At 40.2% G+C, this 27284-nt stretch overlaps 1 protein-coding gene across 2 annotated transcripts; it reads right to left on the bottom strand.

The window, feature by feature from the left end:
• Positions 1–69: 69 nt before the first annotated feature.
• On the bottom strand, positions 70–26843 carry LOC123749825 (transcriptional repressor CTCF). 2 transcript variants are annotated; one of them, XM_069334178.1, is made up of 16 exons: positions 26777–26843; positions 23679–23776; positions 23170–23345; positions 22453–22564; positions 21662–21807; positions 20787–20896; positions 18875–19044; positions 11807–12094; positions 10788–10926; positions 10339–10492; positions 9221–9347; positions 6504–6616; positions 5888–5986; positions 5347–5470; positions 3780–3901; positions 70–593 (listed from the first exon to the last, which is right to left on the bottom strand). In XM_069334178.1, the coding sequence occupies exons 2-16, from the start codon at positions 23773–23775 to the stop codon at positions 552–554; spliced, it is 2019 nt and encodes a 672-aa protein (XP_069190279.1). In that variant the 5' UTR covers position 23776; positions 26777–26843; the 3' UTR covers positions 70–551. The 2 variants fall into 2 exon arrangements, with proteins under 2 accessions (XP_069190279.1, XP_045587921.1); XM_045731965.2 differs by lacking the exon at positions 26777–26843 and adding an exon at positions 25298–26530.
• Positions 26844–27284: the final 441 nt, after the last annotated feature.

The raw sequence follows: 27284 nt of genomic DNA on the forward strand, positions 1-27284 counted from the left end.
AGGAGTTACTGAAAAAATGTAGACTACTTAATAATTTCCCTAATGTCAAGGATGAAGAAAACAACTAAATAATTAAATAGTTTAAGCTATTTACAATTGAAACAAGACTTGGTAAGCTGTGCAAGCTGTGAACCCAATTCAAACTGTCAATGAAGTTGACATCACATCTTACCATCAGTTTACACAATACAATGCCTCACAGAGGCAAACATAATTCACATAAGCATAAATACATTTGGTTGATGTAGACTACTATGGAATCTTGAAGTATGACTACAGTACAACCTGATAAACAGGTCAGGAGTGGTGGGAGACTCCAGCCATGTTCATGTTCAACAGTCTTCAGATCATGGCTGGAGTAAAGCTACCATGTCTCACTAATAGCAGGAATTCCTTCTAAAGCTCAAGCAGACTTGCTCTGCTCATCATGCCGGCACCACAAAAATAAATCACAGCACAAATGTCACAAAGTTAGCATATGACTTCAAAGAGAAACCTTATCTGCACATATACAATTTATGCATATACTTAATTCCATATTGATCCCTTTTTCATTCTCCAAATTCCAGGTGAATTTGCCCTTCATCCTCATCCTGTAAAAAAAAATTGTATGTATACATGTGTGTATATGTATATATATTAAATACAACAGCATTGTGATTATTATAAATTTTCTTTTGGATATTTTCCATTCTATGCAAATATCTTCTACCATCTAAAGGGTGAAGAAACACTAGATCACTTAATCTTTCCATGTTTATTGTTCGACATTTTGTCAGCAATGTGACATCTTCAGGAGTACACACTGTAGAACTGACTCAGGTATACCGAGTTTACAAGATTGATGAAGATTAAGCCACACAAGAGGTGGCACAGGCATGAATAGCCCATAAGAGTTTACAAGGAGAAATCTAGACATTTATAAGAGTGGGTACATCCGACCCTATGATTCACTTGACCCCCTTAATCGTAGGGAGTGGCAAAGGATAGGGTGAGGTGATTGTTGCCCGACTCCGGCTTCTAGCTATCCGCCAGGTCTTACATCTTCCCTCTGGATCAATGGAAGACCATCGAACAGTTGTATACTCGAAGTCGAGTTCATCTGGATGTTGATTACTGGTGTCAGCTCCTGAATGAACACAGCCTCAAGCATACGAAGCCTCCTACGATCGTCTGAGCTTGTGATTACTGTCATATCTTTCACTATGTCTTGGTGATTAAGGATGGTGTTGTGGTATGATGTTGCTTAATACCTCTGTCTTGCAAATGAAGCATAATCAACTTAAAATGAGTAGACATCAAATGTTTCATTTGCAAGACAGATGTATTCAGCAACATCATACCACAACACCATCCTTAATCACCAAGACATAGTGAAAGATATGACAGTAATCACAAGCTCAGATGATCGTAGGAGGCTTCGTATGCTTGAGGCTGTGTTCATTCAGGAGCTGACACCAGTAATCAACATCCAGATGAACTCGACTTCGAGTATACAACTGTTCGATGGTCTTCCATTGATCCAGAGGGAAGATGTAAGACCTGGCGGATAGCTAGAAGCCGGAGTCGGGCAACAATCACCTCACCCTATCCTTTGCCACTCCCTACGATTAAGGGGGTCAAGTGAATCATAGGGTCGGATGTACCCACTCTTATAAATGTCTAGATTTCTCCTTGTAAACTCTTATGGGCTATTCATGCCTGTGCCACCTCTTGTGTGGCTTAATCTTCATCAATCTTGTAAACTCGGTATACCTGAGTCAGTTCTACAGTGTGTACTCCTGAAGATGTCACATTGCTGACAAAATGTCGAACAATAAACATGGAAAGATTAAGTGATCTAGTGTTTCTTCACCCTTTAGATGGTAGAAGATATTTGCATAGAATGGAAAATATAAAAAAAAAATAATAATAGTCACAATGCTGTTGTGTTTAATGACATGTGTATTAGAGAAAACCTGCTCCCAAAATATACTGATAAAAATTTATATACTGTACTGTATATTATATAATGTATAGGTCAAGGCTAAGAATGTTTGCATTGCAGAAATATCTCCTTCACCTAACATCATCAAAATATTTGAGAACAGTTACATCCAAACAAAATAATTATCAAAAGAAAGCATCTAAATAATTTACTGTATAACACTAAGCATTAAGAAAACACTAAGCCATTATAACTGTACAGCACTTGGAAGGGATATGAGGATAAGCATTTAGGATAGGATGACCACCTCAACTGGATAGTAGAGCAACATCCTCACTTCTTGCAGGTTGGCAGTCAATCCCCCAACCATCAGAGTGAGTGGGTACCATTCATTTCCTCCATCCTATCTTCATAGCCCTTACAAGTGCCTTATAGTTGTTTTGGCTTAGTGCTTTCTCCTGACAATTACCTTACCTGTGTCTAGAGACGGAACAATTTACCAGCAACATTTATCCCCATGAACAAAATCTACTTCTGCACAACTTTCAAGTCCAAGAGATATTTCATAAAGTTTGAGGGATTTTAATTATCTTTTTTTTCTTTTAACATCCAATTATTTATTCTTTAAGCACTATCTTTTAGGTGCAAGTTAGGTGATGTCTGCTTAAATGTTGCCCACGACAAGTACTCTACCATGGAGGTGCTTGACACCATTTTCATATCCTTTTACCTTCCCTCTCATAATTTCAGCATTATGTTAACCCTTTGGCTGAGCTAAGTGATAGTGAGGGTTAAAATTCAGCTTAGACCGTAATGAAGGCTGCCATTAATTGAAACTGATTGGCAAGTTATGTTCCAGTGAAAAACTAGTAGGGGTAAGGCTTGCCATGCAGTCCCACCCTCATCAACAAATACCAAAGTCCATTTCATGCAGCTGTCAAACCCTCTGTTTATGAATGTAAAATGTTTTTTACAGGACTCACAACTGAAGATGTTCAAACATTTATCAAATAATGCTTCACTGAAGACTTCTGTTTGAATCACAACTAAATGCTTCACCCACATACTGTAAATAATTGCCAACAGAGCCTAAATACCTATGCCTAAAAATGCACAATATGCTGATACAGAATAATAACTTATATTTGAGAAAATTCCTATTCTGAATTAATTCACTAACACATTTTTGGGGTCAGCTGCTGGAGGGTATGAACATAGCCTGAGGGCCTAACAGCTGAGTGGACAGCACTTCGGATTCATTGTCCTGAGGTTCCAGGTTTGATTTCCAGTGGAGGAGGAAACAAATGGGCAGTTTCTTTCACACTGATGCCCCTGTTCACCTAGCAGTAAATAGGTACCTTGGAGTTAGACAGCTGCTTCCTGGGGGGTGTAACAAAAAGAAGGCCTGGTCGAGGACCGGGCCGCGGGGGACGCTAAGCCCCGAAATAATCTCAAGATAACCTCAAGATGGGTTGTACTATACAAAAGGGAAAGCTCTGCATGCTATTGAGTGTCAGAAGTCTCGTAGTACAATTGGCTTAGTTCTTGACTCACAATCAGGGATCCCGGGTGGGACAGAAATGATTGAACATGTTTCCTTTCACCTAATGCCCCAGTTCAACTAACAGTAAATAGGTACCTGGGAGTTGTACTTGCGTAACTGCTTCGTGAATCTGACCCCAGGACTTTGGGTGACTGCAGGTGTTTTCTACGGCAAAAAAAGTTAAAGGCAGATGGAAACATTCTACACAAAACTATCCCTCATTACAAAAACAAAAAATGGGAAGGTCCCAAGCCAAAGAATCAAATCAACGGCTACTCTATACCAAATGTTCAACGAATACAAACTTACGTCAAAGCCAAAGCATGTCTCCATCTCCTTCTGAGCCTCCTTCTTGGCCTCTTCACTAATTTCCGTTTTTAATTCGGTTTTCTTGTGCTGAAGCTCCAAAAGAGAAGACTCGGAAACTAAACCTGCAAGATGGTTTACAATTACACACAGAAATCACAATTGCGTGATGCATCAAATGAACAAATCCACAAGGACCGTGACGAGGATTTGACGATTAAGGCAAATTGTGGATTTGTTCATGGTTTACAATTACAATGCCCAATGAATACCTGAACAAAACAATAGTATACACCCAACAAAACCAAATAACTTACTGGGTCTTAAATACCAAATTTACCACCTCAGTCAAATAATCTTTTGAACAATCAAAAGCAATTACTTCCCATTTTAGGATGTTAAATACAGTACTACAAGTTCAAATTAAATAAACATTCTATGCATGAGATCAAGAGAGCCTTCAAGATGCACTAAATGCGAGAAAACAGTATCCTAAATTTCTTGTGATATTACAAATAAAATATTATTTTAACGCAGATAAAGTCACAATAACATGGCTGATAAAATGATGACCAAACCACACACCAGACGAAGATGTTTTAGTCCGCCCTGGACCATTATCAGATCAATTGTGATAATGTCCAGGACAGACCAAAACATCGTCGTCTTTATCTCCTAGTGTGTGGTTTCGTCAACATAATATTTTAACACCTGCACTGGGATTCTATTCAATAAATACACAATTAAAAAAAATAGAACAATGTATAGAAAAGCCCTTTTCTGGTGGACCCTCAATAGCTCTCTGGAGATGAATGCTTTGGTAATTCCAAGTTTTAACCCTTAAACTGCTCCCATCAAATTGAAACGATAGCTGGCTGTGCTCGAATCACCATAATATTCAAGTCTCACTGTTTCTATTTGGATGTCCTTCGACACTAGAGACCAATATGACAATCATTTGCCACGTTGGAAAAGATCCTTATTTTGAAGCTGGTGGGAAAATTTGGCCAGGTGTTTAGAGGAACATGTAAAGGGAGGTCTGGATTTGGGAGGATGCATTGTATATCTAAATAATATAAATATTCCTTTTTTTATTCTGGATTACATTGAAATTGCTCAAGTGTAAATTAGTGCCCTGGTTTCCCTGAAGTAAGGGAAGTTTTTGGCTCATAAAACACCTCAGCCTTTCATCATCATCTCTCACATTCACTCATATAAATATGCTTGTAAACTGGCGTTGTAGCACTATACAGTAGAACATCTATCCATAATACACTAGTATCATTTAACCACCGCACTCTGCAAAGTGTCTTGAGGCGCTCTGAGAGTTATGCTATTTTTTTTAATTAGGCGATATTTTAATGTTTTTATGTTTTCATTACTCTTTGTGTTTTGAAATGAATATGGTTGAGTTTGTAAACATTTTGATATTACCTGAACATTTAAAAATAAACAAAGATTTGTCATTAACAATTACACGATGAAGTTTTTGCCAAAACCAGGTGCATAGTGCAGGGGTTAATACTATTACAAATGATGAAAATATTTTGAAGATTAATACTACACTTGCCTATAGTATCTCCAGTTATTGTTTCTGGGCCCATAAGAGGTGAGGAGCTCAACACCCCTGAGCCATCAAGCGTACCATCAGTGACAGCAATACCATCAGACATCATCACGTGACCTTCGCCATCCTGAAAATGCCAATATATTTCCATCATTCCTCTTCCATTAACAGCCTTTTGGGACTCGAGGGTTTGTTACTGTTCAATGCCTATATAAATTTATATTACTTCCCAGCTCCAAATGTACACACACCCATCTTGCCATTTGCCATTAAATAATAATTAAAACTGATTTTCATTACAGTATACTATACAATTATTTATTATACATGGAGTACTTAATCTATCTTTGGTCCAATACAAATAAGACTAGGAAATTCTTTTTCAAACCAGGAAGCTTCCTGGCTCAATTGCCTAGGAAAAAAAAAATTTCAAGCCCCAATTTCAGTTTATTAATACATGCTTTCCAATTCATTCCTCAACTTGCCTTCACATTCTCTAATTAAAATGTAAACAAACACCCGGGGGGGTAGCATGCATCCTTACCTGAAGCTGTATCACCTCCAGGACGACATACTGGTTGCCGTCCTGACCCTCTACGGCCATTATCTCATCCTCATCAACGTCACCAGTGTACATCTCCACCTGGGGTAAAAGAACCATTTATACTTTGGGCAAAGGGTTGTACCAGTTCTCAAGAACAAAGAGACATTTTGAGAAAAGGGTTAAGTGTACTTTGGTCTATAGCAGTACAAAAATGGCCAAAGGAGTGGATGTAGTTTAGTTAACACAGAGGCACAAGTCAGTGTGCAGAAAGTGAGACAAGGTTATTATGCCTTAGTGCAGTGATTCCCCCAACCTCATGACTTAGTGAAGTGATTTCCAGCCTTATGCTTAAGTGCAGTGATTCCCAACCTTATGCCTTAGTGCAGTGATTCCCAACATTATGCCTTAGTGAAGTGATTCCCACTGACAAACACAAAAATCACACAATAATAGAATGGTTAACTTTACAAATACAAGGTTATTTGTAAAGTTAACACCATTAAGATCACTATTAAGATCTAAGACCTAATGGTATCACCACATCAGCTTAGGAACCTGCCGAGAGAGCCTATACAGAAACTACAGTTAAATAGAGATATAATAATAAAACCCTCACCTGTTGACCATTAATAAGTTGTAATCTTTTTTGTCTTCCAATTTTGAGTGCTTGTGCCTTTTCTTGTGCTGAAGCATCGGGATCATGGATAGCCATATGTCTAATGAGGTTACCTTGAAAACATTAAATGTAGAAAATAAATATCAGAACTTGTGAGAATTTCATACAAATACATAGCTACAAGAAACAAAATAGAAGTTTTTTGAAATTATAAACATATGGATCAATTACAATAAAGAAAAAAGAATATATATCCCCATCTCTTATCCAATGAATCAATTCTATTAGGCCAAAGGAAGGTAACTATGTTAGCACAACTTTATTAAATGAATCATAAGATATAATTCCCACACCAACAAATCATTTCCTAATTAGCAATCTAGCTCCTTAAGTTAAAGTGTCTCATTTAATATTGTGAGGCATCTTTAGAAAGAAGTAAAACTACATACTACTTGGGGAGTAGAAGAACTCCCAGAACCCCATCAACCAGGTATTAACCAGGTACATAAGGGTTTTATAAACTAAAGCTTTTTGAGCAGCTACCCCCCTGTAGCTCTCGTAGTAGCCAGTGCTGTCATTTTGTAGCAGTCAGGGTAGTGATTTGTTGCCGATCAACAGAGCAAAATTTAGGTATCCTCGCAATTTCAACTATCACTTGAGGGTTGTGGATTAAGTTACTCCCTCTCCCAATTATACACAAAGAACGTATGAAGTTACTTCTCACGATGGGCTCTCAAGAACAGAGCCTGAAAAGAGATCTGTTCTGGTGGCCTATTTAGGCTCGGGACTGGTTGGAGCAACACAGGAAACTGATCAGAAAGTACTTAATGACCATTCTCATTTTTTTCTAGATATATAGAAAATAATAACTCCTGGCAATAATTGGAAGCATTCTCACTACAGTAGGCATGAGACATTGACAGTTGAGGCCTTAGGAGGAAGTGTGCACACGTTATTCAAGGCCACCAGCTAATTTCTCTTCCATGCATGGTACGGAAGAGAAAGCTCCTTGGCTGTATATACAGCCCCTTGGCTGCCCCCTTGGCTGTATATACGGCCTCTTGGCTGTATATACAGCCCCTTGGCTGTATATACGGCCTCTTGGCTGTATATACGGCCTCTTGGCTGTATATACAGCCCCTTGGCTGTATATACAGCCCCTTGGCTGCCCTCTTGGCTGTATATACAGCCTCTTGGCTGCCCTCTTGGCTGTATATACAGCCCCTTGGCTGCCCTCTTGGCTGTATATACAGCCCCTTGGCTGCCCTCTTGGCTGTATATACAACCCCTTGGCTGCCCTCTTGGCTGTATATACAGCCCCTTGGCTGCCCTCTTGGCTGTATATACAGCCCCTTGGCTGCCCTCTTGGCTGTATATAATCTATAGAATATAACCACAGACAAATCATCTCCAAACAAACATAAATCTTGTACAGTAATAAAAACCTAAAGAGCAATTTTTAGAGGCATTTCTTAAGCAATTAAAGCCATCTTTCATGTTGGCATATACTGCGGGTGTCTGTTAAAAAGAATAATTTCATATGGGAATAGAAATAGAAATGTAAATATAATTTGTATATGGATTTTCAAGTGATGGCTTACCTTCCTTGATGGTACACCTTAGTATTGAGGTTCAAGTATTTTCGGATAAAATATTATACTGTACATCCAAAACTCGCCCAGTTGTTTACAATTATGGGCGGCTTATATTCGTACAAATATGAACATTCTTGTACACTCTTGTGCAAGTATGATGTCTTCTTTGCATTATGATATATACAGTATAACATATACAGTACAGTAGTATATGTACTGAGGTCCAGGTAGTACAGTCGGGTTCGTTCTCGACACACAATCGAGAATTACGGGTTCGAATCCTGGGCGGGACAGAAATGGTTTGGCATATTTCCCTTCACCTAATGCCTCTGTTCACCTAGCAGTGAGTTGGTACTCAGGAGTTAGTCAGCTTGTTGTGGGGTTGCATCCTGGGCGGGGTCAGTAATTCAGCCTTGGGGGGGGGGGGGGGGGGGCCACAATAAAAGCCAAAACATATATGAATACACTCTGGTTTCCTGTCCCCCGACAGAACGAATTAAATATTAAAAAATATTTGCTTACATTTTGTAGTCTATATTATGAGATTCATTCTATAGATACAGTATCCAGAATGAAGAGCAGCAGAAAAATTTAAATAATAAAACAAATAATTTCAGTCCCTGTAATATTAATTAAGACTATCCAGTGTATCATTTGGTACAAGGAATATGAACAGCAATTTGGTGAATTTCTGCTTATTCATTCCTACAACGTACCATAGGCACTACACTTTGTGCGCTAGATATACAGACGTACCATATACCAACATAGCTAGAAGGCTGGGCCCAGGAGCAAGATCTTACCCAAAACAATCAACATGCCAAACTACTCAAAGTCGCCCACCAGGAGACTCGAACCCTGGCCATCAAGATGGCAGGTACGCACATAAATCCACTACAACATACTCAAGAGCCCTAAAGAGGTGGGAATTCCGGGGTATTTAACCCCCAGATATACCCCCCCCCCCCCCTCTCCAGGCAACTGAGACAGTGAGGTATTAATAAGCATGTTAATAAGCTTTTAGCATATGTGGGGAAAATCATTCTAAAGATATCTGGAATCTTGCAATTCAAATCAATACTTACAAATAAAAGAAAAACCCGTACAAGTACAGTATTATACCTTTATGTCTAAATGCCTTGCCACATTCTGGACATTCTTGCGTCTTTTCTCTGGGCATGGGTGGGATGTATTCTGGGTTGTGGTACAGGTTTTGGTGTCGCTTCAGCAGCTGCTTCTGACGGAAGGCCTAGACATGAAAAAATTGTTCCATGAGATAGAACCATCACAATAAATATCCAATGCAAATAGGACATGAAAACACTATTAATACTTCAACAGCTACAGTCAGTTCTAAATATATGTACTAATCAAAGCCAATTTGCCATAAGCTTTAGAAATATAAAGCTTTAAATGACTATGAAATGCCCCTTTCTCAGTAGTTCACTTCATTACTCCAGCTCTGCAATGTTCCCATAGTAAAATAACTAGTGCACTTATGTACTTTATGTCGACAGAAAAAAGTTCCAAACAACTGCGACGTCAGACTCTCCAAGAAGATAACCACTATTGAAGCACTGACAACCCAGTGCCTGTAAAGATATCTTTCAAAAGCAGGTTGGTCAAAAGTCAAGTGACCAGCAACAATTTGTATACACATACACACCTGAATCTTTCTGGAAAACAACAATTCACATAACTGAATACCATACTCATTTCTGCCTGCTGCAAATGATTTGGGAACCAATTAGGAAGAGTGTAAGGAGAACTGATTCAGAAAACCCTGTGATGCCAAGCTTAAGGTTTGAAAGAGCTTTGATCATGAACGAACCTTGTATAGGCCATTTCAAACTGGACCCAGTCTTTCCATAGTATCTTATTAACTCTAGAATAAATCAGCAGAAACAATTTAAACAGATTACTGTTCTCTGCTGTGCAATGTCTACCAGCCCAGACTGTTTATGATCATTTTGAACAGTGAGAAAGGTCTTCGGCCTTAAAGGAGCAACCAAGTGGGATAACTCGGAAACCACACAATACAAAACGCTGTAATACACAAAACATAGTACATATAGTACTATGTACAATATGTCCATAGTACATACTGTACTATGTATTACAGACACTGATGATTGAAGTTATTGGCAAAATGTTTGATTCTTTGTGAGAATTTATCCCATAAGACAAAGAAACAGATTAATACTTCTAAGATGAAACTTACTCAACTCAGACTCCCTCACCTGGTCACACTGATCACATTGGTAAGGCTTCTGTTCAGTATGTACAAGCATGTGGGACTCTAGATGTCTTGCAGAAGTTGAAGCGTAAGGACACAGATCACACTTAAAACACTTTTCTCCTTCATGAGACTTGTTGTGCTGTTTGAAGGTGTATCTGAAAAAAAAATTTGTCTTTGAAATATTGCCACTAATATACATAATTTAAAACCAAAAGAAGAGGTCGAGATTGGTGAAACCCTCATTTCTGAGTGCTGAAGCTTGAATTAACATTTGTTTCAATTTAATATTTACTTATAGTAAAAATGGATTAGTAGAATAATAGGGCATCTGACATGCACAGACAACTATCCTAAATCTTGGAGAATATTTAAATGTCAGTATAAATCCAAAATTCCAGCAGAAAATGTATACGAATATCAATATCTGACGTTGAATTCAAAACACCTTACCTATCTGGGAAGGCCTTGCCACATTTCTTGCACTTCAAGGGTTTGTCCGAGGTATGGAGCTTCTGTACGTGTATTCTGAGGTCAGTCTTCCGTCCACACGTCGTCGGGCATAGCTCACAGGCATATACCGGCTTGTTCCCTGATGCAACATCCAAACACAGAATTCCTCTTTCATTGTCAATTATCTAAATACATGATAGCTAGTATTTTTACCATATTATTTTGATGCTTACAAAATTTGATAAGTGGGTAAGGCCAAAACAAATGTCCACTGCATCACGAGTCATAAATATGTGATGTTCAAGAGCACATGTAATAATCCTGATCTTTCTACTTCATTCCAATTGTATGGGGTAGGGAAGGAAGGAAGAAATTATCAGGGGGAAAGTGCCAAGCCATTACAATTATATAGCACTTGGAAAGGGTTAGGATTAGGATTTGGGATGGGTTGAGGGGGAAGGAATGGTGCCCAACCACTTGGACGGTCGGGAATTCAACGCCGACCTGCAGGAAGCGAGACCGTCGCTCTACCGTCCAGCCCAAGTGGTCGGGCTATTCTCTACAACACCCACGTCTTCACCCACTCAGTAACCCGACAGACTATCCCTCTGGTCTGCCAGTGGTGAAAGCAATTGCAGGCATCTATGACTCGGCTCACAAGAGTTTTGCAAGAACAAGCATCTGCAGATAAGTGCAATCTGAACACAAGATTGTGCTACTGTGAAAGAAGGGGAAGGGGGAAAACAACAATAAAAGAGACAAAATGCAATTTATTGGAAAGTATAAGCTCTGCATCCTTTTTCCTTTTCCACGGATAAGATACCTACAAATCAGCACAACTATGAATGCCTTGAACAATAAGATGACACTGCTGACACCATGAGAACTCAAGGAAGTAAAATTATACAGCCCTTATATACTCAATAGACATCACAAATTAAGCCACGGAAGAATTTTTTCTGCGTTCTAAACCCTATTGTTTAGAACGCACCATACATTTTCAAGCCTTATCTACCTACCTGTATGTATTAACCTGTGGGCCTTCAAAGAATTGGATTGCGTAAAACGGGCATGACAGATCTCGCACTCGTAAGGTTTTTCTCCGGTGTGAATCCTTAAATGTCGCTTCAGCTTAAATGTGTCGGGACTAGCATAGGTACAATGTGGACACTGATAGGGTCTCTCTCCAGAATGACAGCGCATGTGCCGTTTCAACTTGCTAAGTTCCACACTAGCATAATCACAGTCTGGACATTTGTGCGGCTTTTCGTGGGTATGGATGTAGCGAACATGCCGAACAAGCTCACCTGATAAGAAGACAAAAAACACAGCAATAAAATTTAATCAACATGGTATGATTGCTTCTTGACAAGAAAGGTGCGACTACAACGAATAATATTATAGTTAATAATCATTGTTGCCATTCCTGCCAAGTATGCATATTATTAACACGTAAGCCTCAACTATATATCTTAGAGGCAATGAAGAACAGGAAACAATAGAGACATTCTCAGATGACAAGGTTGTAGGTTGCCACTCACATGCACATAAGTGTGTTCATGTGAAGGCTTTTACACTATTCACATTCATTACCATACAAGAATTATTATTATGTACTCTCCTGTAAATATATTCTCTAATATTAGAAGTCACCACTGTACACACACAATACTTTATTATGTAGTAATACTTTTGCTTTATATAATACTTTACTTGTAGTTTTTAAGTGTTTTTCCCACATCTTGCCCCGAAACGCTGTACGTACTAGTGGCTTTAGGCATAGTATATACCAGCTCTACCTAGAAATCCAACACTCTGTAACTCATTTTGTATGTACGTACTTTTACCTGAATAAACATTATTATTATTGAACAAATCCAACAGGAGCCTTGACGAGAGCTCGAACCTATGCACTGGGTGTTCCCAGGCACTCTAGTCGACTGCATCACGACGTGGTCAAAAGCAACACTATTGTGTAGGCCCTGATGAATGGTCAACTCAAATTGGGAAAGTAGTCTCTGTGGCGTTGTGGTAAGACACTCGCCTGGCGTTCCGCGAGTGCTTTGTCATGGGTTCGTATCCTAGCCGGGGAGGATTTACTGGGCGCAAATCCTTAACTGTAGCCTCTGTTTAACTCAACAGTAAAATGGGTACCTGGTTGTAAAAACAATTCTTCGCGGGGGTCGTATTCCAGGAACATAGAATTAAGGACTTGCCCAAAACGCTACGCGTACTAATGGCTGTACAAGAACGTAACAACTCTTGTATATATAAATAAATAAATAAAAACTACACCATATCCCCACCTGTCACAGGCCCCATGACTCAAGAACAAGACTCAAAGACAGGTCAGGAAAACTGAGGAAGGTCCTCTGTGGCCACCCTGGTAAGCCCGGACCATTCTTCTAACACAGAAAGAGGGGACCAGGTTGAAGGCCCAAACATGAACCCAAACATAGGACACTGGTGGATACAGGGAGTGACGTCCAGAGGACATCCTGTCTCACCAGACATGTAGTTCCTAACACAGCCCCCCAAGGCTGCCAATGGGATATCAATCCACAGGCAGCATTGGGGCTCCGGAGATCAAAACAATGGCTGGTAATCAGGTTGCCAGCCAAAAGGTAAGCTTACTTACCTCGTGTCCACCAGACGAGCTACCAGCAGGAACAAAATCAAAGTTCACTTCTTCATATGCTGCAAAAATTAAAGCAGCAAAGAGTTCCTTATAAAGTAGTAAATTTCACCTTCATACCTGCAATACCCAGGATTGTAGGAGTCTGAAAAGCATATCAAAAGCTCAGAAATAAACTATCACTTGATAGACTGTTGACCGAAGCAAAACTCTGCCAAAACAAGGGTCCAGTGACTGCAGATATCCCACACCCGAGGCCAACAGAAGAGCAAGGTGAGCAATCTCCCTTAAAAGCACAGAAAACATTTGGTCCTTCAAGCTCAAACCCAATTCCATTAATACCAAACCCCCCAAAAAAATTCCCCAAATCCTCCATATCCCAGCGCACACTAAGATTGAAAGTAGCCCTGGATTATACAATGAAAGGTCACTTAATGTTTTCAACTGGTTAGCTGCACTATTCACCTCCCTTTTCCATGAGCTGAGAATAACACAATGTACACACGCACCTTGAACTCACAGTCTAGAAAAGAAAACCCGGAACAAAGCAGAAACAGACTGGTAGGGAAGAGATATGCCATGAGAATGGCAAACACAAATTGGAAACATTTTAAAGTACATGTCCCAACTTATAGACAAAAAGTCCTAGGATAGCCCAGTATGATATAACAAACAAAAGAGAGACATGATGCCACCCCAAAGGGTACTCAATGTGGCTAAGGTTCTACCTGTTGTTTAGATTGCCCCGCAATATTCGTGAATAAGTAGAGGTATCGTCCAGGAGAATTTTTAGACATTTTGTGCAAATGCGAAAGCACACTTTAAAATGATTGGTCTGCCACAAAATAGCAAAGTTATGCTATCTTTTAGATAATTCAGTAACATATCCAAGTGTATGAATTGGGAAGTGGAAATAACATTACTGCTAGTTATTTATTCCAAATACCAAATTTTTTATCCAATCCTTGGATCACTACAATTTGTAACTTGAAGCACCACTTCAAGACACATTACCCAAGTATCTGTGAAGATGGTGGTAGTGTGGAGGACTTTAATAAAACCTTCAATATCAAATCAAGCTTGAGCAATGATGAAGATAATTTTGAAGGTTTTGCAATAAGAAGAAAGAAAGAAGATTTAAGACAAGAACTTCTTACCTAAGTGAACTGTATAGAGTCCTCTCAGAAAGGAGGGAGGCAGTGTTAAATGTGGGAATACTGGAGGATGAAAGGCTTGACTATGGACGACGACATCCCTGCAACACCAACACTGAGCCAAGGTGAAATAATAAACATGGTGACGCAGTCAACCGAAGCTGAGGATGACGACACAGTGCCTGTGCAAATTGAAGAGTCAATGGGAAACCATGAATGAGATTAAGGACTCTTGAAAAAATAATAAATTATGGAAAAGAGAACCGGGTTTGATGCCTATACAAACAATGGGGATGTACACTTCACTAGCATTAAAAAATGGGCAAGAAAAAAAAGCCATTCATTAAAGCTTTACTTAGAGCTATGGCAAAGACCTTATTTTCAGACAGCTGCTTCAGCTACAGGAAGAGAACCTACTGCCTCATAGTCAAGTAAACTTAGCACTTCAACTCCATAATACTCTTTCCTACTCCAAGAAGTCAAACACCATCTTCAAAGAGCCATAAAATGCTATTATGAATGACTACAAACATCTGAGCTGGATTACACAGTCCCCATAGCCTGGTTTCTTAGCAATTCCTCTTGGTTGCTTCCTAAAGTAAGCGACAGGAAATTTCACCACAACTATAAGTGGGGGCAAAGTTCATCTGGGCTGCAGAGATGAGAACAGATGCTACAGCAGAGAATAAGGGGTGGAAAAACAGCCAAAATACCCCTGGCACACAACCTTACTGGAATATGGCTATCTACTGAGTACAAAAAGAATGTGAATGAATCGATGCAAAAATCACAAGCACAAGCAATCTTCAATGATGCCTAAAAATGACAAAAAACTGGAAGGGACTCTATGGCCCAAGAATCCAACTTCTGTTGAAGTCTACCTCGACCAACCATAGGTGAGGCCCAAACCAAACCCTAAAACAAAACAAAAACCAGGTAAGCACTGCACGCCACCATACAAAACGAGCCAGAAGGCCGCAACTGCCTCCCAAAGGAAAGGAGCGAGAAACTTGGGACAAGTCTCCAAAACCACAACTGCAGGTAACAAGGACACAACACCCAACACTGAAACCAAAGCATCCAGGCTGCACAGGAGCTGGTTGGAGAATAGCTCAACCACAACCCATACACAACCCACACCCACACAGACGTTAGAAAGAATTTTTTCAGTGTCAAGAGTAGTTAATAAATGGAATGCACTAGGAAGTGATGTGGTGGAGGCTGACTCCTGGTTGATACCTGGTTGATGGGGTTCTGGGAGTTCTTCTACTCCCCAAGCCCGGCCCGAGGCCAGGCTCGACTTGTGAGAGTCTGGTCCACCAGGCTGTTGCTTGGAGCGGCCCGCAGGCCCACATACCCACCTCAGCCCGGCTGATCCGGAACTTCTCTTAGAAAACCGTCCAGTTTCCTCTTGAAGATGTCCACGGTTGTTCCGGCAATATTTCTTATAGTCGCTGGGAGGACGTTGAACAGCCGCGGACCTCTGATTTTTATACAGTGCTCTCTGATTGTGCCTATGACATCTCTGCTCTTCACTGGTTCAATCTTGAACCAGTGATTGAACCAGTTCAATCACTCCATACACAATTTCAAATGTAGATATGATAGAGCTCAGTAGGCTCAGGATGATCTGTACACCAGTTGATTGATAGTTGAGAGGCAGGACCAGAGCCAAAGCTCAACCCCCACAAGCACAATTAGGTGAGTACATGCAAAATGGATGCCAAGTGAACCCAGACCCTGGAACTCTCTGCTGCCTGAGTTCCAGAAAGCAAAGGATGCTGCACAAGGAGCTGCCACATGCTTACATCTTGGGGCAGGATGTAAGCATGTGTCCAAGAGCAAAAACGAAAGACTCCAGAGGCAAAAAAAAAAAAAAAAAAAAAAAAAAAAAAAAAAGCACCACACAAGAAAACCGAAAAATTAATCAACCTCTCCAGTCAGGAATGGTAGAAGCCGTGCTAAGCCCCAAGGAAAACATGATTGTCCACAAGGCAGGAAGAACCAGGAAACCTGTAGCGTAACCAAATTAGGACGAAGTTGACCCAAACTCAAAAGAGGCTGGGTCCGTTAAGGAAGCAAAATTTTGCTCCCACAGGAGGAACCAAAATATGTCCAATTGAGCTGAGAAAGGCAGAAGACAAGACGAATGGGAATCACCCAAAAACAATGCATCCAAAGACTAATGATACACAGAAAGTGAACCAAGGGAGGAGCAGCAGAGAAATCGAGCTCAAACATCAACAGCTGAAAACTCCCCTATGGAGGGAACCAGAAACCAGGCAAGGTTGAAGGATACCCAGGAACCCACCTCAGGATCCTCCTCAACCCTACTAGCCCTAAATGAAGACCCTGAGGCAGGGCTAAGCTCCATGCTTCATGTCCAATCAGACACTTAGGCAGATCAACACACTAGGATCTGAGCTAAAAAAAACACTACCCCAGAGAAACAGAAGGCTATGGATCTCCAGCAGGAATCAATGGCTTAACTGTCTCTGGTGCTAATGTGGAAGGGCGATCCACAGACTAGACCGAGTCACACCCACAGCAAATTACAGCCAAGACTCCAAAATCCTAAGACATCGTGGAGCAAGGGGGCTGCACTAGACATCCATCAAATTATGCTAGATGGACAGCAAGGGGAGAAGTGGTGAACACAGACACAGTAGAATACATCAGCCACTACAACCCCAAATCCCCAAAAAACGAGAAGAGCCAAAGACACTTGTGACACTCGGGCCAAACACCCGAACCAATCATGGAAGCAACGCTGTCAGGGAAAGGGCAACATGCGTGCCTAGGGTAGCCCCAAGGCCAGAAGCAAATTTTAATTGGCACACATGAACAAAGTATACCATTAAAATGTATTAAATCTAATAATAACCCAAAATGAACGACAATTGGTCTAAAACATCTTTCAGAAATAAGAAAGCTAAATATATATGCATATTTAAAATGAGGAAGGGTATTTAGAACAATTTACCATACTATCACAAATGGTTAAAATGGATATTAGAAAAGGAAAAAGAAAGTATGAAGTGCATATAGCTGAGTTAGCAAAAACAAACCCTAAAGGATTCTTCCACACATACCAAACAAAGACAAGGGGACGAAACTGGTCCTTTGAAAGATGAGTTTAGTCAAGTAAGTGACAGTGACCATCCAAATAAGATCTTTGTTTCTGTATCTATTATTGTTTTGCTACTTTTTCTCATCTTTATAATTAATCTTTTTGTAACACCATTGAGAAGAAACTCGGAAAACTTGTGAGGGGTCATAATCCAGGAAAAAGAGAGAGAATTAAGTAATGAAATGACCCTGTCTGGGTGGCACATTAGTACCTTCCTTCCCACACTTTGTTCTATGTCGTTTCAGAGTAGTAGAGCTGGGTTCAAAGTGAGGTGTACTGCTTTCCTGAACGCCTAGTTTGTGAACGGCCTGCGGGTTGCTCCAAGCTACAGCCTGGTGGACCAAGCTCTCACAAGTCAAGCCTGGTCTCGAGCTGGGCTTGGGGAGTAGAACTACTCCCAGAACCCCATCAAGCAGGTAGGGTCATCACCTAGTAGTGATCAAAGTCGTCGGGCAGTAGGGAGGTTATCTTGAGATGATTTCGGGGCTTAGCGTCCCCACAGCCCAGTCCTCGACCAGGCCTCCTTTTTGTTACACACCTCCCATGAAGCAGTCCATAGCAGCTGTCTAACTCCCAGGCACCTACTTACTGCTAGGTAACAGGGGCATCAGGGTGAAAGAAACATTTTGCTCATTTGTCTCCGCCTCCACTGGGGATCGAACCCAGAACCTCAGGACTATGAATCCGAAGCGCTGTCCACCCAGCTGTCAGGCGCCCTTTGCTTGATTCCTTTGGAGGAGGTTTGAGCTTCATGCCCAATTGAAAACAAGACAAGTTTGGAAAAGGTTTTTGTCCCTGTAAGTAGAAAGACCCTCCAATGCCTTGTATGCTCTCAAGTGTGCTAAGGGTGGACACCTTACAAGAACTACCAAGGGGTTCTAGCCGAGAAAACAGATATGGTCAAACCATAAATTAACCCAACCAGGGATACCTATAGAAGAGAGTGAGATATATTATAAAGAAACTCTAGTTAACCTTACCAGTGATACCCAAATTTGTAGAAAACATGAGATTATGGACCAAAGTATGTCTCTCAAAGAGTTATTACTTGGCAAGAGGAGGCGATTCAAAATCATAAACAATCTAACAACTTATTTCCTACTTAAGCAAGGAAAATTATTTCTCACATTTAGCCAAACTTGTCGACAATAACTACTTGCCAACATACCGGATGTTGTAAAGGTGCTTTCACAAAACTTGCATCTATGGGGTTTGATGCCTGTGTGTGTATTAACGTGATTTTGAAGAGACGCTAAAGTTTTGAACCCTCTTTCACAGACTGAACATTTATGCGGCCGTTCTTCACTGTGAGACTTCATGTGTCTTGAGAGCAAGTATCTGAAGAAGGAAAAAGACCAATAAATTTACAACACATATCAAACCACAACAAAATTTCCTTCATTGTTTCTAAAAAAATAAACCAAATAAAGAACATGTTCTAAAACAACTAGCATAATACTAAACGTCACTGCCAGTGTTAATAAACACAGGTAGAGATACTTAACAATACTGTATTTATATAATCACTCATGTATATGATTTTAAGCCTTAACATTCTATCACTAACTATATGACTCATTAAAAATTTAGATGCCGATATATTTTAATGGAAAACTTTATTATGAATGATAATTCCACGAAGAAGGTAACACTTCTCCAAAATGATCTCTCGAGTCCCTTAATATTGCTCTCCTGCTTTAAAAACAAATAATGATCAAGAAATGCATAACCTGACAAATGTACGTATATGGTAAACAGATCTAACTTTCAAACTTTTGCATATTGTATGTAAATCCAGATTCTCATGCAGAATTTCCATAACATGACCTTCAAGCAGGAAGGGATTAACCCAAAACATAGCTTCAAAATTAATATGCCTGGCTAAGAGTTACAATCACATACCTCCACAATGAAGAACTGCGCCCCAAGCCAATCCATATTACGCGGACAGCCTTGGGTTGTAATGCTCTACTACATGTTTGGGTTCCACAAGGAGTGGAACCCAAAATAAACCCATTTGAGTACTTCCAGCAAGATATTAGGCCATTTTGAATGTAACCCATTTGATTTTCTTGTGGAGGATGTCTCAAGGCACAACATTGCAGTATCATTTTGACCCAAACCAAACAACAGAGAATGTAATACAACCATTGTGTTACTTCTAAAATTTTCAAAAACTCATTGGCTGGAAAGATCGTATTCTCCAATCGTAATAAAATAATCAACAATCCACCATCATCATGCTGGGAATTTGTTTCAAGACGGCTGCCGCTCACTGAAGGCCTCAGGCCTCCATCTTGTATCCAACCCACCACGCACGCATTTTGAATCTTACAATATCCTAACATTGCTTAAGGGTCAGGTGGTGCACCGCCATACCCTGTGTTATGTCGGGTGGCACAGTGCATTGATCAATAGCCATACTTCAAGTAAAAAACTTGGTCAGTTTCATAAGTTTCATGATGAGAAGACAATATGAGGTTCACAGTGCAGTTCCTGCAGGGGTTTGACAAGAGGTTCTATAAAATGAAAAGTACCAAGCTGTAGAACCAGTGGATGAAGTGCATGGAGTACACAGTTGTAATTTGAGTTCAGCCAGATCTCACGATCATACCTGGACCTGGATTACCTGGATTATCGTCCTTCATACGTCAGTCCCATATAAAGAAACATGATCAGTTCCTGCTAATAGTTAGTAGCCTTCACTCTGCCTACCTGCTATTTAGAGGAAAGCTAAACTCATTTTAAGTCGAACATGATCAAATACTATTATTGATTCAACACCAGCAACCTACATCACCCAAACACAATAAAGTACAGTACTGCTGTACCAAATTTGCTTCATCTTATATCCATATTACAGTGTACACCACACACTTCTCAGGACAATTCATGCCTAAATTTACTTTCTACTCAAATAATAATGCTTTTCTTTTACTATTTACTATCAAAGTTACAACAAATATATATAATAATGCTATGTACAATGATTATATAGAATGTAATAATGACATATACAGGATCTGTATATGTATAGGTATGTATAGATGTTTACAATCAATTTATACTTATATCCTTACCTTTTTGGACTGGTATAATTACAATAGTTGCACATATGGGCTTGAGTAACTGTTTGTGATTTTTTATGAATGATACGCATCATTTTCTTGTCATCTTCATCCCCAGATTCCTGGAACCATATTAATCTTTAATTGAGGAAATAATTGAATAATTACTGATTCAGTATGTATATCATCATCATTATTATTCAGTTTTCCCTTTCATGAGGAAGAGAGGCATTAGCTTGGAGAAAAGATGGAAGCAGAACTTGAAAAATAACGTTAAGAGATATTAAAGCTCGACTCTGGTCTAATCATCATGCCTAGTTGTGAATACAACTAGGCGAATACAGTGTACAGGCCATGGCAAATAGACGAGGATTGAGCTTTAATATCTCCAATGGTGTTTTTTGAACACTGTGACTTCATGTTGGACTAGCACAACTACACTCCAGTAAATCATCCACTTCATAACCCTAGATAGAATGGTTATGGAAATAGGCAAAGCAAACCCAGCTATGTTGACCAAACCACACACTTGAAAGTGAAGGGACGACGACGTTTCGGTCCGTCCTCGACCATTCTCAAATTGATTCTCACAATCGACTTGAGAATGGTCCAGGACGGACCGAAACTCATCGTCCCTTCACTTTCTAGTGTGTGATTTGGTCAACATATTTCAACCACGTTATTGTGACTCCTCGTCTGCAAACCCAGCTATATCTGATGTTTTTCCTATATTTCCCTGCACATGTGCAGACTTTTTTGAATGAGTGGGTAATGGTACGTTAGTTCATAAGGGGGTTTATTGTGTGTGTGTTCAAGTTCTCGTTATATTTGCTATGCTTCAAATTAAAATACCAAACAATTTTAGCAGATAAAGATACATTACTCACATAACTTAGGCCTTCATCCGCTTCGTTAAAATCATACACAGTATCATCTTTGTCAGTATCACCAGACTGTTCAACGATCAAAACATAACTGACTTCACCAGGATTAGTTGATGAAGGAACAATAGTTACTATTTGATTGTTGTCTCCTGAAAGATGACAATGTAATCAATAAATAAATTTACTTTGTTGCCATTCCTAAAAGAAAATATAATTACTTCATAAATTAAATCATGTGCCTGCAGAGTATAAATATATACACACACATGATAATATTGAAGCCGTACAATGGAATCAAAGCAGTATCCCTGAACTTTCCCTTCGTACGGTCTCAACATTTTCTCGTAGATTCATCACAGGGGGAGGAGGGAGAGATGGGTAATCATCACAACCCACACCCAAACATAAAACCCAAGCATGAGTATTTCATAAAACTTAAGACTGTGGTACTGGATGGTACCTTCCAAACTCCACACAAGACTGGTAGTATTTCTGGTGGATGTGCTTTTAGCTCTTCATGGTTCAGACAGTAGTATGTGTGCATGGAAAGCCCAGAGATACGTGTTCTGTCCAACTATATGGCCTCAATAATTCTCATAGATTCATCACCTTATTATGATTTAATTGTGAATACAGTAATTTTTATTTATATACAGTAATTATACCTATCAGGACAAGTACAAAGTCTCATTGCATGAAATTGTATTTTTCTTGTAGTGCTTCAATAATAGTAATGAATTTATTATTAAAGAAAGACTTATTACCTGTGTGTGTACAGGAAAAATCTATCTTACCTGTATTAAGAACCACCTGATTGTTGCCTTCACCCTGTTCCATGCCAGGAATGACCTGCAGAGTGCCATCCTCGCCAAGTGCCACCTGCCCTTGTGACAAACTGTCCCCATCCTAAGAGAGACCAAAATCAGTCCCGTTACTTGTACATTATAACTCTTAAAAAGAGAATTCTTCATAAATCGGTAAAAGTCTATTGTTAAATACATATTTTCATCAAGAAAAGTTAAATGTGAGCACTTCACTTTACACTGACAAAAAATTCACCAACCCAACAATACTATGTTCACTACAAGGGTGAAGAGATCAGAAGCTTGTAGGAACCTTATTCTATCTGGAACTGGCATTAAATATGTAGGATGATTTGTTTTTCAAATAAAAAATAACAATTTGGAGAGGATCTGCAAAAGTGAGGTATACTGAGGTACAGTGGCACCTCCATTAACAAGTTTAATCTGTTCCGGCACCGAGCTCGTCATGTGGAAAACTAGTCTTGCGAAACAACAACAAAACTTTCGTAAAAGGTGTCCGAGAACCAGCGGAAATGCTCATTAATCGAGGAAAAGCTTGTTAGTAGAGACATTTTCTGCGAGTGGCTCGCTCGTTACTCGAAATGCTCGTAGATAGAGCTGCTCATTAATCGGGGTGCTACTGTATATATATGAGGTATAAAGTGAGGTATATATATTTATTGAACGTGTCAAGGGACCAACACTTACGTCATGGAGAGAGTCCTCCTCACCATTCAACATAACAGAACCATCAGCACCGCCACCTTCCCCCTCTGAGCCATCTGTTCCATCAGACGACACCACCACCACCTGCTGCTGGCTCCCATCAACATTTTGGTAAAAGTATTGACCAGATGCATCTACAAATACTCGAGCAACATCGGCTGAAATCAACACGGGCTATTATGATTACAAATCAATCACGAGTTTAAAATGTACGCACAATTTATTTTTACTTGATTGTATACAATAACAGTCTAGAAGATCTGGTTCACAACATACTGTAAGTGTCAATATACGAATATCAAACTTTATATAATAATACAAGAGGGGATTACAAACTCTTGATAACTAACACATCAACACAAATCCCTACACAACTGCAACAAATCTATCATAAACTAACACAAACCCAAGTACTCTACTGTACAAGTGCACGGGTAAACTTTACAAAAGTATTTCAACCAAATCATCTAAGACGCTGCATGGTTACTAACCTGTAGGTGTTTGATCTCCAGTCTGGATCTCCTTATTGAACGTGTCGAGGTAATTATGTATGTCACTTATCGTTTCCCCTCCTTGGCTCCCTTCCATCCTATAGGGAAAAATTGCAAGTCTAATAAATGTACATGAAAGAGCAAGTACGTCACCCTTTCAGCAATCCACCGTATACGCTCATGAAGATAAGATAATTATTAAGAGAGAGCGTTAAGTCATTTAGACTTTATAGACTACGGAAGGGATATAAGGATGAAGATTTAGGACAGAACAGGGGGGAAAGGAATAGTGCCTAACCACTTGCACAGTCGGGGATTAAACGCCGACCTGCAAGAAGCGAGACCGTCGCTCTACCGTCCATTGCAATTGGTTGGTTTACGCTCATGAAGCATAACCATGGTTACTGAAAGAATGTCCTCTTCCTCTAGGGTTTCCCCTGCAAAGATTTGATTGACCTGATCACCCTGTGTATACACTATAATTAATTCTGTCTTAGTAGAATCAGTACAACCACTTGGCTGTTCCTGGGAGGAGGGACCACCACTCAGCAGCTCCTGGGAGGAGGGACCACCACTCAGCAGCTCCTGGGAGAAGAGACCACCACTCAGCAGCTCCTGGGAGGAGGGACCACCACTCAGCAGGTGGTCCCTGCTGAGGGACCACTTGCTGAGGTGCTGAGGTGTTTTTGACACATTAGGTGTCAAAATTTGCATCCAGGAAGAACTTGAAATTGTTTCCAAAAGTCTGGAATTTCAGCTTCCATCACTTAAAAAATTATTTGTGTATATATTCACCTATATGAATATATTTATCAATATATCTATATATATATATGTATGTATGTGTTTGGGTGGGGGACACGGAGTAGTGGTGACTGATAGTGGAGGTGTCTTGCGAGTCTGTTCAAATATGGCAACCCTAACCTAATACAGTACAGTATATGCATTCAGGGTGAAAATGGTGGAAAAAAACACTTTAGACCTAATGAAGTGTGATCATTTCATAGACTGGCATTTCACACTTGTTTCATTCATAAACTGGCATGTATAATAAATAAAGCATTTGCATTTGGCTACTGTTCCTATGCCCACACTAGACCATATACTTCATGCAGAACAACAATCATCATCTCAGAATAAAGTCAACTCTCATACAAGGAATGATTGAGAAGAGGAAGTGAACTATCAGGAGAAAGTGCCAAGCCATTACGACTCGCCTACAACTAGGCAAGTACTATACTACACTTGGAAGAGATCAGGATAAAGATTTGGGATGGGGCGAGAGAAGGGAAGGAATTTTGCCCAACCACTTGGACAAGCGGGAAAATTAAATTAGCAGATTAAACTTGAAAGCCGACCTGCATGAACGGAGACCTGGTTGATAGCCACAGAACTAACAACACTGCAAAGCAGACATGACGAGACTAATCTCACAGAGACCTTTAAAATACTGTACACAGAGGGTATTAATTCATACGACCTCGATAAAAGATCACATGTAACACACATACAAGGGGCAACAGTTTCAGGCTCAACAAGTCACAATATAGGACAGAAAACAAGGGGGGGTATGCCTTTTATTCACCCAGTGTTATAAACTCATGGAACGGCCTACTCACCGTTGCCGTAAATGCCAAGACATTACTGCAGTTCAAAATCCAGCTGTATAAAGTCTTCATGAACAATGAGGAAGATCTTCAACAAGCCACCTGCTTACTGCCCCAATTGAACACACTAGAGATGGTGGCCTTTAGGTAAATACTCTCCTAACATACCAAACATTTAGCTATGTATGAAAAGCCATATGTTCATCCAGTACAAATGGCAATCTGTATCTTATCTGCCAGATAAGATTTTGTACATTAGTAGAAACAGAACTGTCTAACCTACCATCAATTAAGTAGTACAGTATTATGCATTAGCCCCTTGAAGAATTGCTTTGTATATGAGGAACACCATATGCTCTCAATAATTAACAAATAAGCAACACAGGGTTATTAACCTATGGAACTGCCTACCCGCTGAAACCACTGATGCCAAAACTCTGCTAACTTTCAAAGCTAGATCGGAAACTGATGGGAAAGATCGTCAAGGCAAATAGGGGCACCTTCGACAACCGGCCAGCTTCCTGCCATCGTCAAGGCCACTAGTGTTAGTGGCACTCGGGTAAACTCGGGAAAGTGGTAGCTTTACTTCTATAATCCCATATGACTTGGTGCTTTAAAACATTTAAATTGTGCTCTTTTTTGGCTAAAACCAAAACAAAGATTACAGTATTGAGGTGCAAATTTAATGATACAAAGTCCTAATTAGACCCTTGTCAGCGGTTAGGAACCCAAGATGATATGTTACTCTGGACATAAAATCTGGACCTTTGATTATCATGTTTTAACACAATACTTCAATGAGACTGATAGAGACGTTTAGCAGTATCGCATCATAGGCCAGAAATAGCTGCACCTTCTTAAAATATTAAAACAGCAGGTTAAGCACAAGTTTTGAAACTCGTCATTTCTTTATGTTTCCCGTAAAGTTGACGACGGTTGTACGAAGATAATGACATTAATGAGTTACAAGTGTGCCCAAGTCACTGTTGCTGGCGTAGAGGAGCCACAACAGGAGCCAAACAGGAGCCACAACAGGCGCTACACAGGAGGCACAACACGAGCCACACAACAGGAAGCACCACCACCACTCCACCAGCTAATAATGGCTGCCGCTACCCTCCTCTCGCCTCCCTGAACCTATTTATCTCGCCATTTCGCCCCCCGGAGCCTCCCGGCCGCCACCATCATTCATCAAGTGTGTGGCTGCGAGGGACGTGTGTGGTGTCCCCAGCAAGTAGCAGCTACGACAACGCAGTCTGACGGACGGACTCACATTTACAGCTTTGAAGAGTGAAAAGTAGGGGGCATGACCAGCGGCCCGCCACCATGGACACACGCGCTCCACTCATCACATCTTTTCACCCCCTATTCCCCCTATTTCCCCGCCTGGCGGCATGTAGGAGCCCTCGTGGCCACGCTTGCCCTCACCTGCCGCGGAAATACTTGTACATGGTGGGCTGAGTGGGGCACAAATCGGGATAAAAACATTACCTTGCTGACTCTGGGAATGACCGTCAGAGCGCGCACGGGACGGACAAAATGGCGAGTGTGCGGCCAGGGACCCGCAAGATAATTGTTGTATATAGCCCATCCTCTTAATATACTACCTTCCTTACCTTATTTACTACTATCGTTACTTTAAAAAAATTATCACCTCTTGAATCATATATATATCATTCTTATACAACTAACATTTTTGAAAAGTTTATATTGATTACATATCTGAAATGTTACATTTTTTTTTTTTTTTTTTTTTTTGAGATATATACAAGAGTTGTTACATTCTTGTACAGCCACTAGTACGCGTAGCGTTTCGGGCAAGTCCTTAATCCTATGGTCCCTGGAATACGATCCCCTGCCGCGAAGAATCGTTTTTTCATCCAAGTACACATTTTACTGTTGCGTTAAACAGAGGCTACAGTTAAGGAATTGCGCCCAGTAAATCCTCCCCGGCCAGGATACGAACCCATGACATAGCGCTCGCGGAACGCCAGGCGAG

Source organism: Procambarus clarkii, chromosome 4, assembly GCF_040958095.1.
Source record: "Procambarus clarkii isolate CNS0578487 chromosome 4, FALCON_Pclarkii_2.0, whole genome shotgun sequence".
NCBI lineage: Eukaryota > Metazoa > Arthropoda > Malacostraca > Decapoda > Cambaridae > Procambarus > Procambarus clarkii.

Bases quoted from the DNA above. Each gene is read 5' to 3' on its own strand.
- LOC123749825 (XM_045731965.2), bottom strand. From the start codon at position 25,320: ATGTCTTGGCATTTACGGCAACG. The intron at 21,808-22,452 runs GTAAGATAGATT...GTCATCTTTCAG, and splicing joins TCAGGTGGTTCTTAATACAG to GAGACAACAATCAAATAGTA. The intron at 9,348-10,338 runs GTGAGGGAGTCT...TTTCATGTCTAG, and splicing joins AATGTGATCAGTGTGACCAG to GCCTTCCGTCAGAAGCAGCT.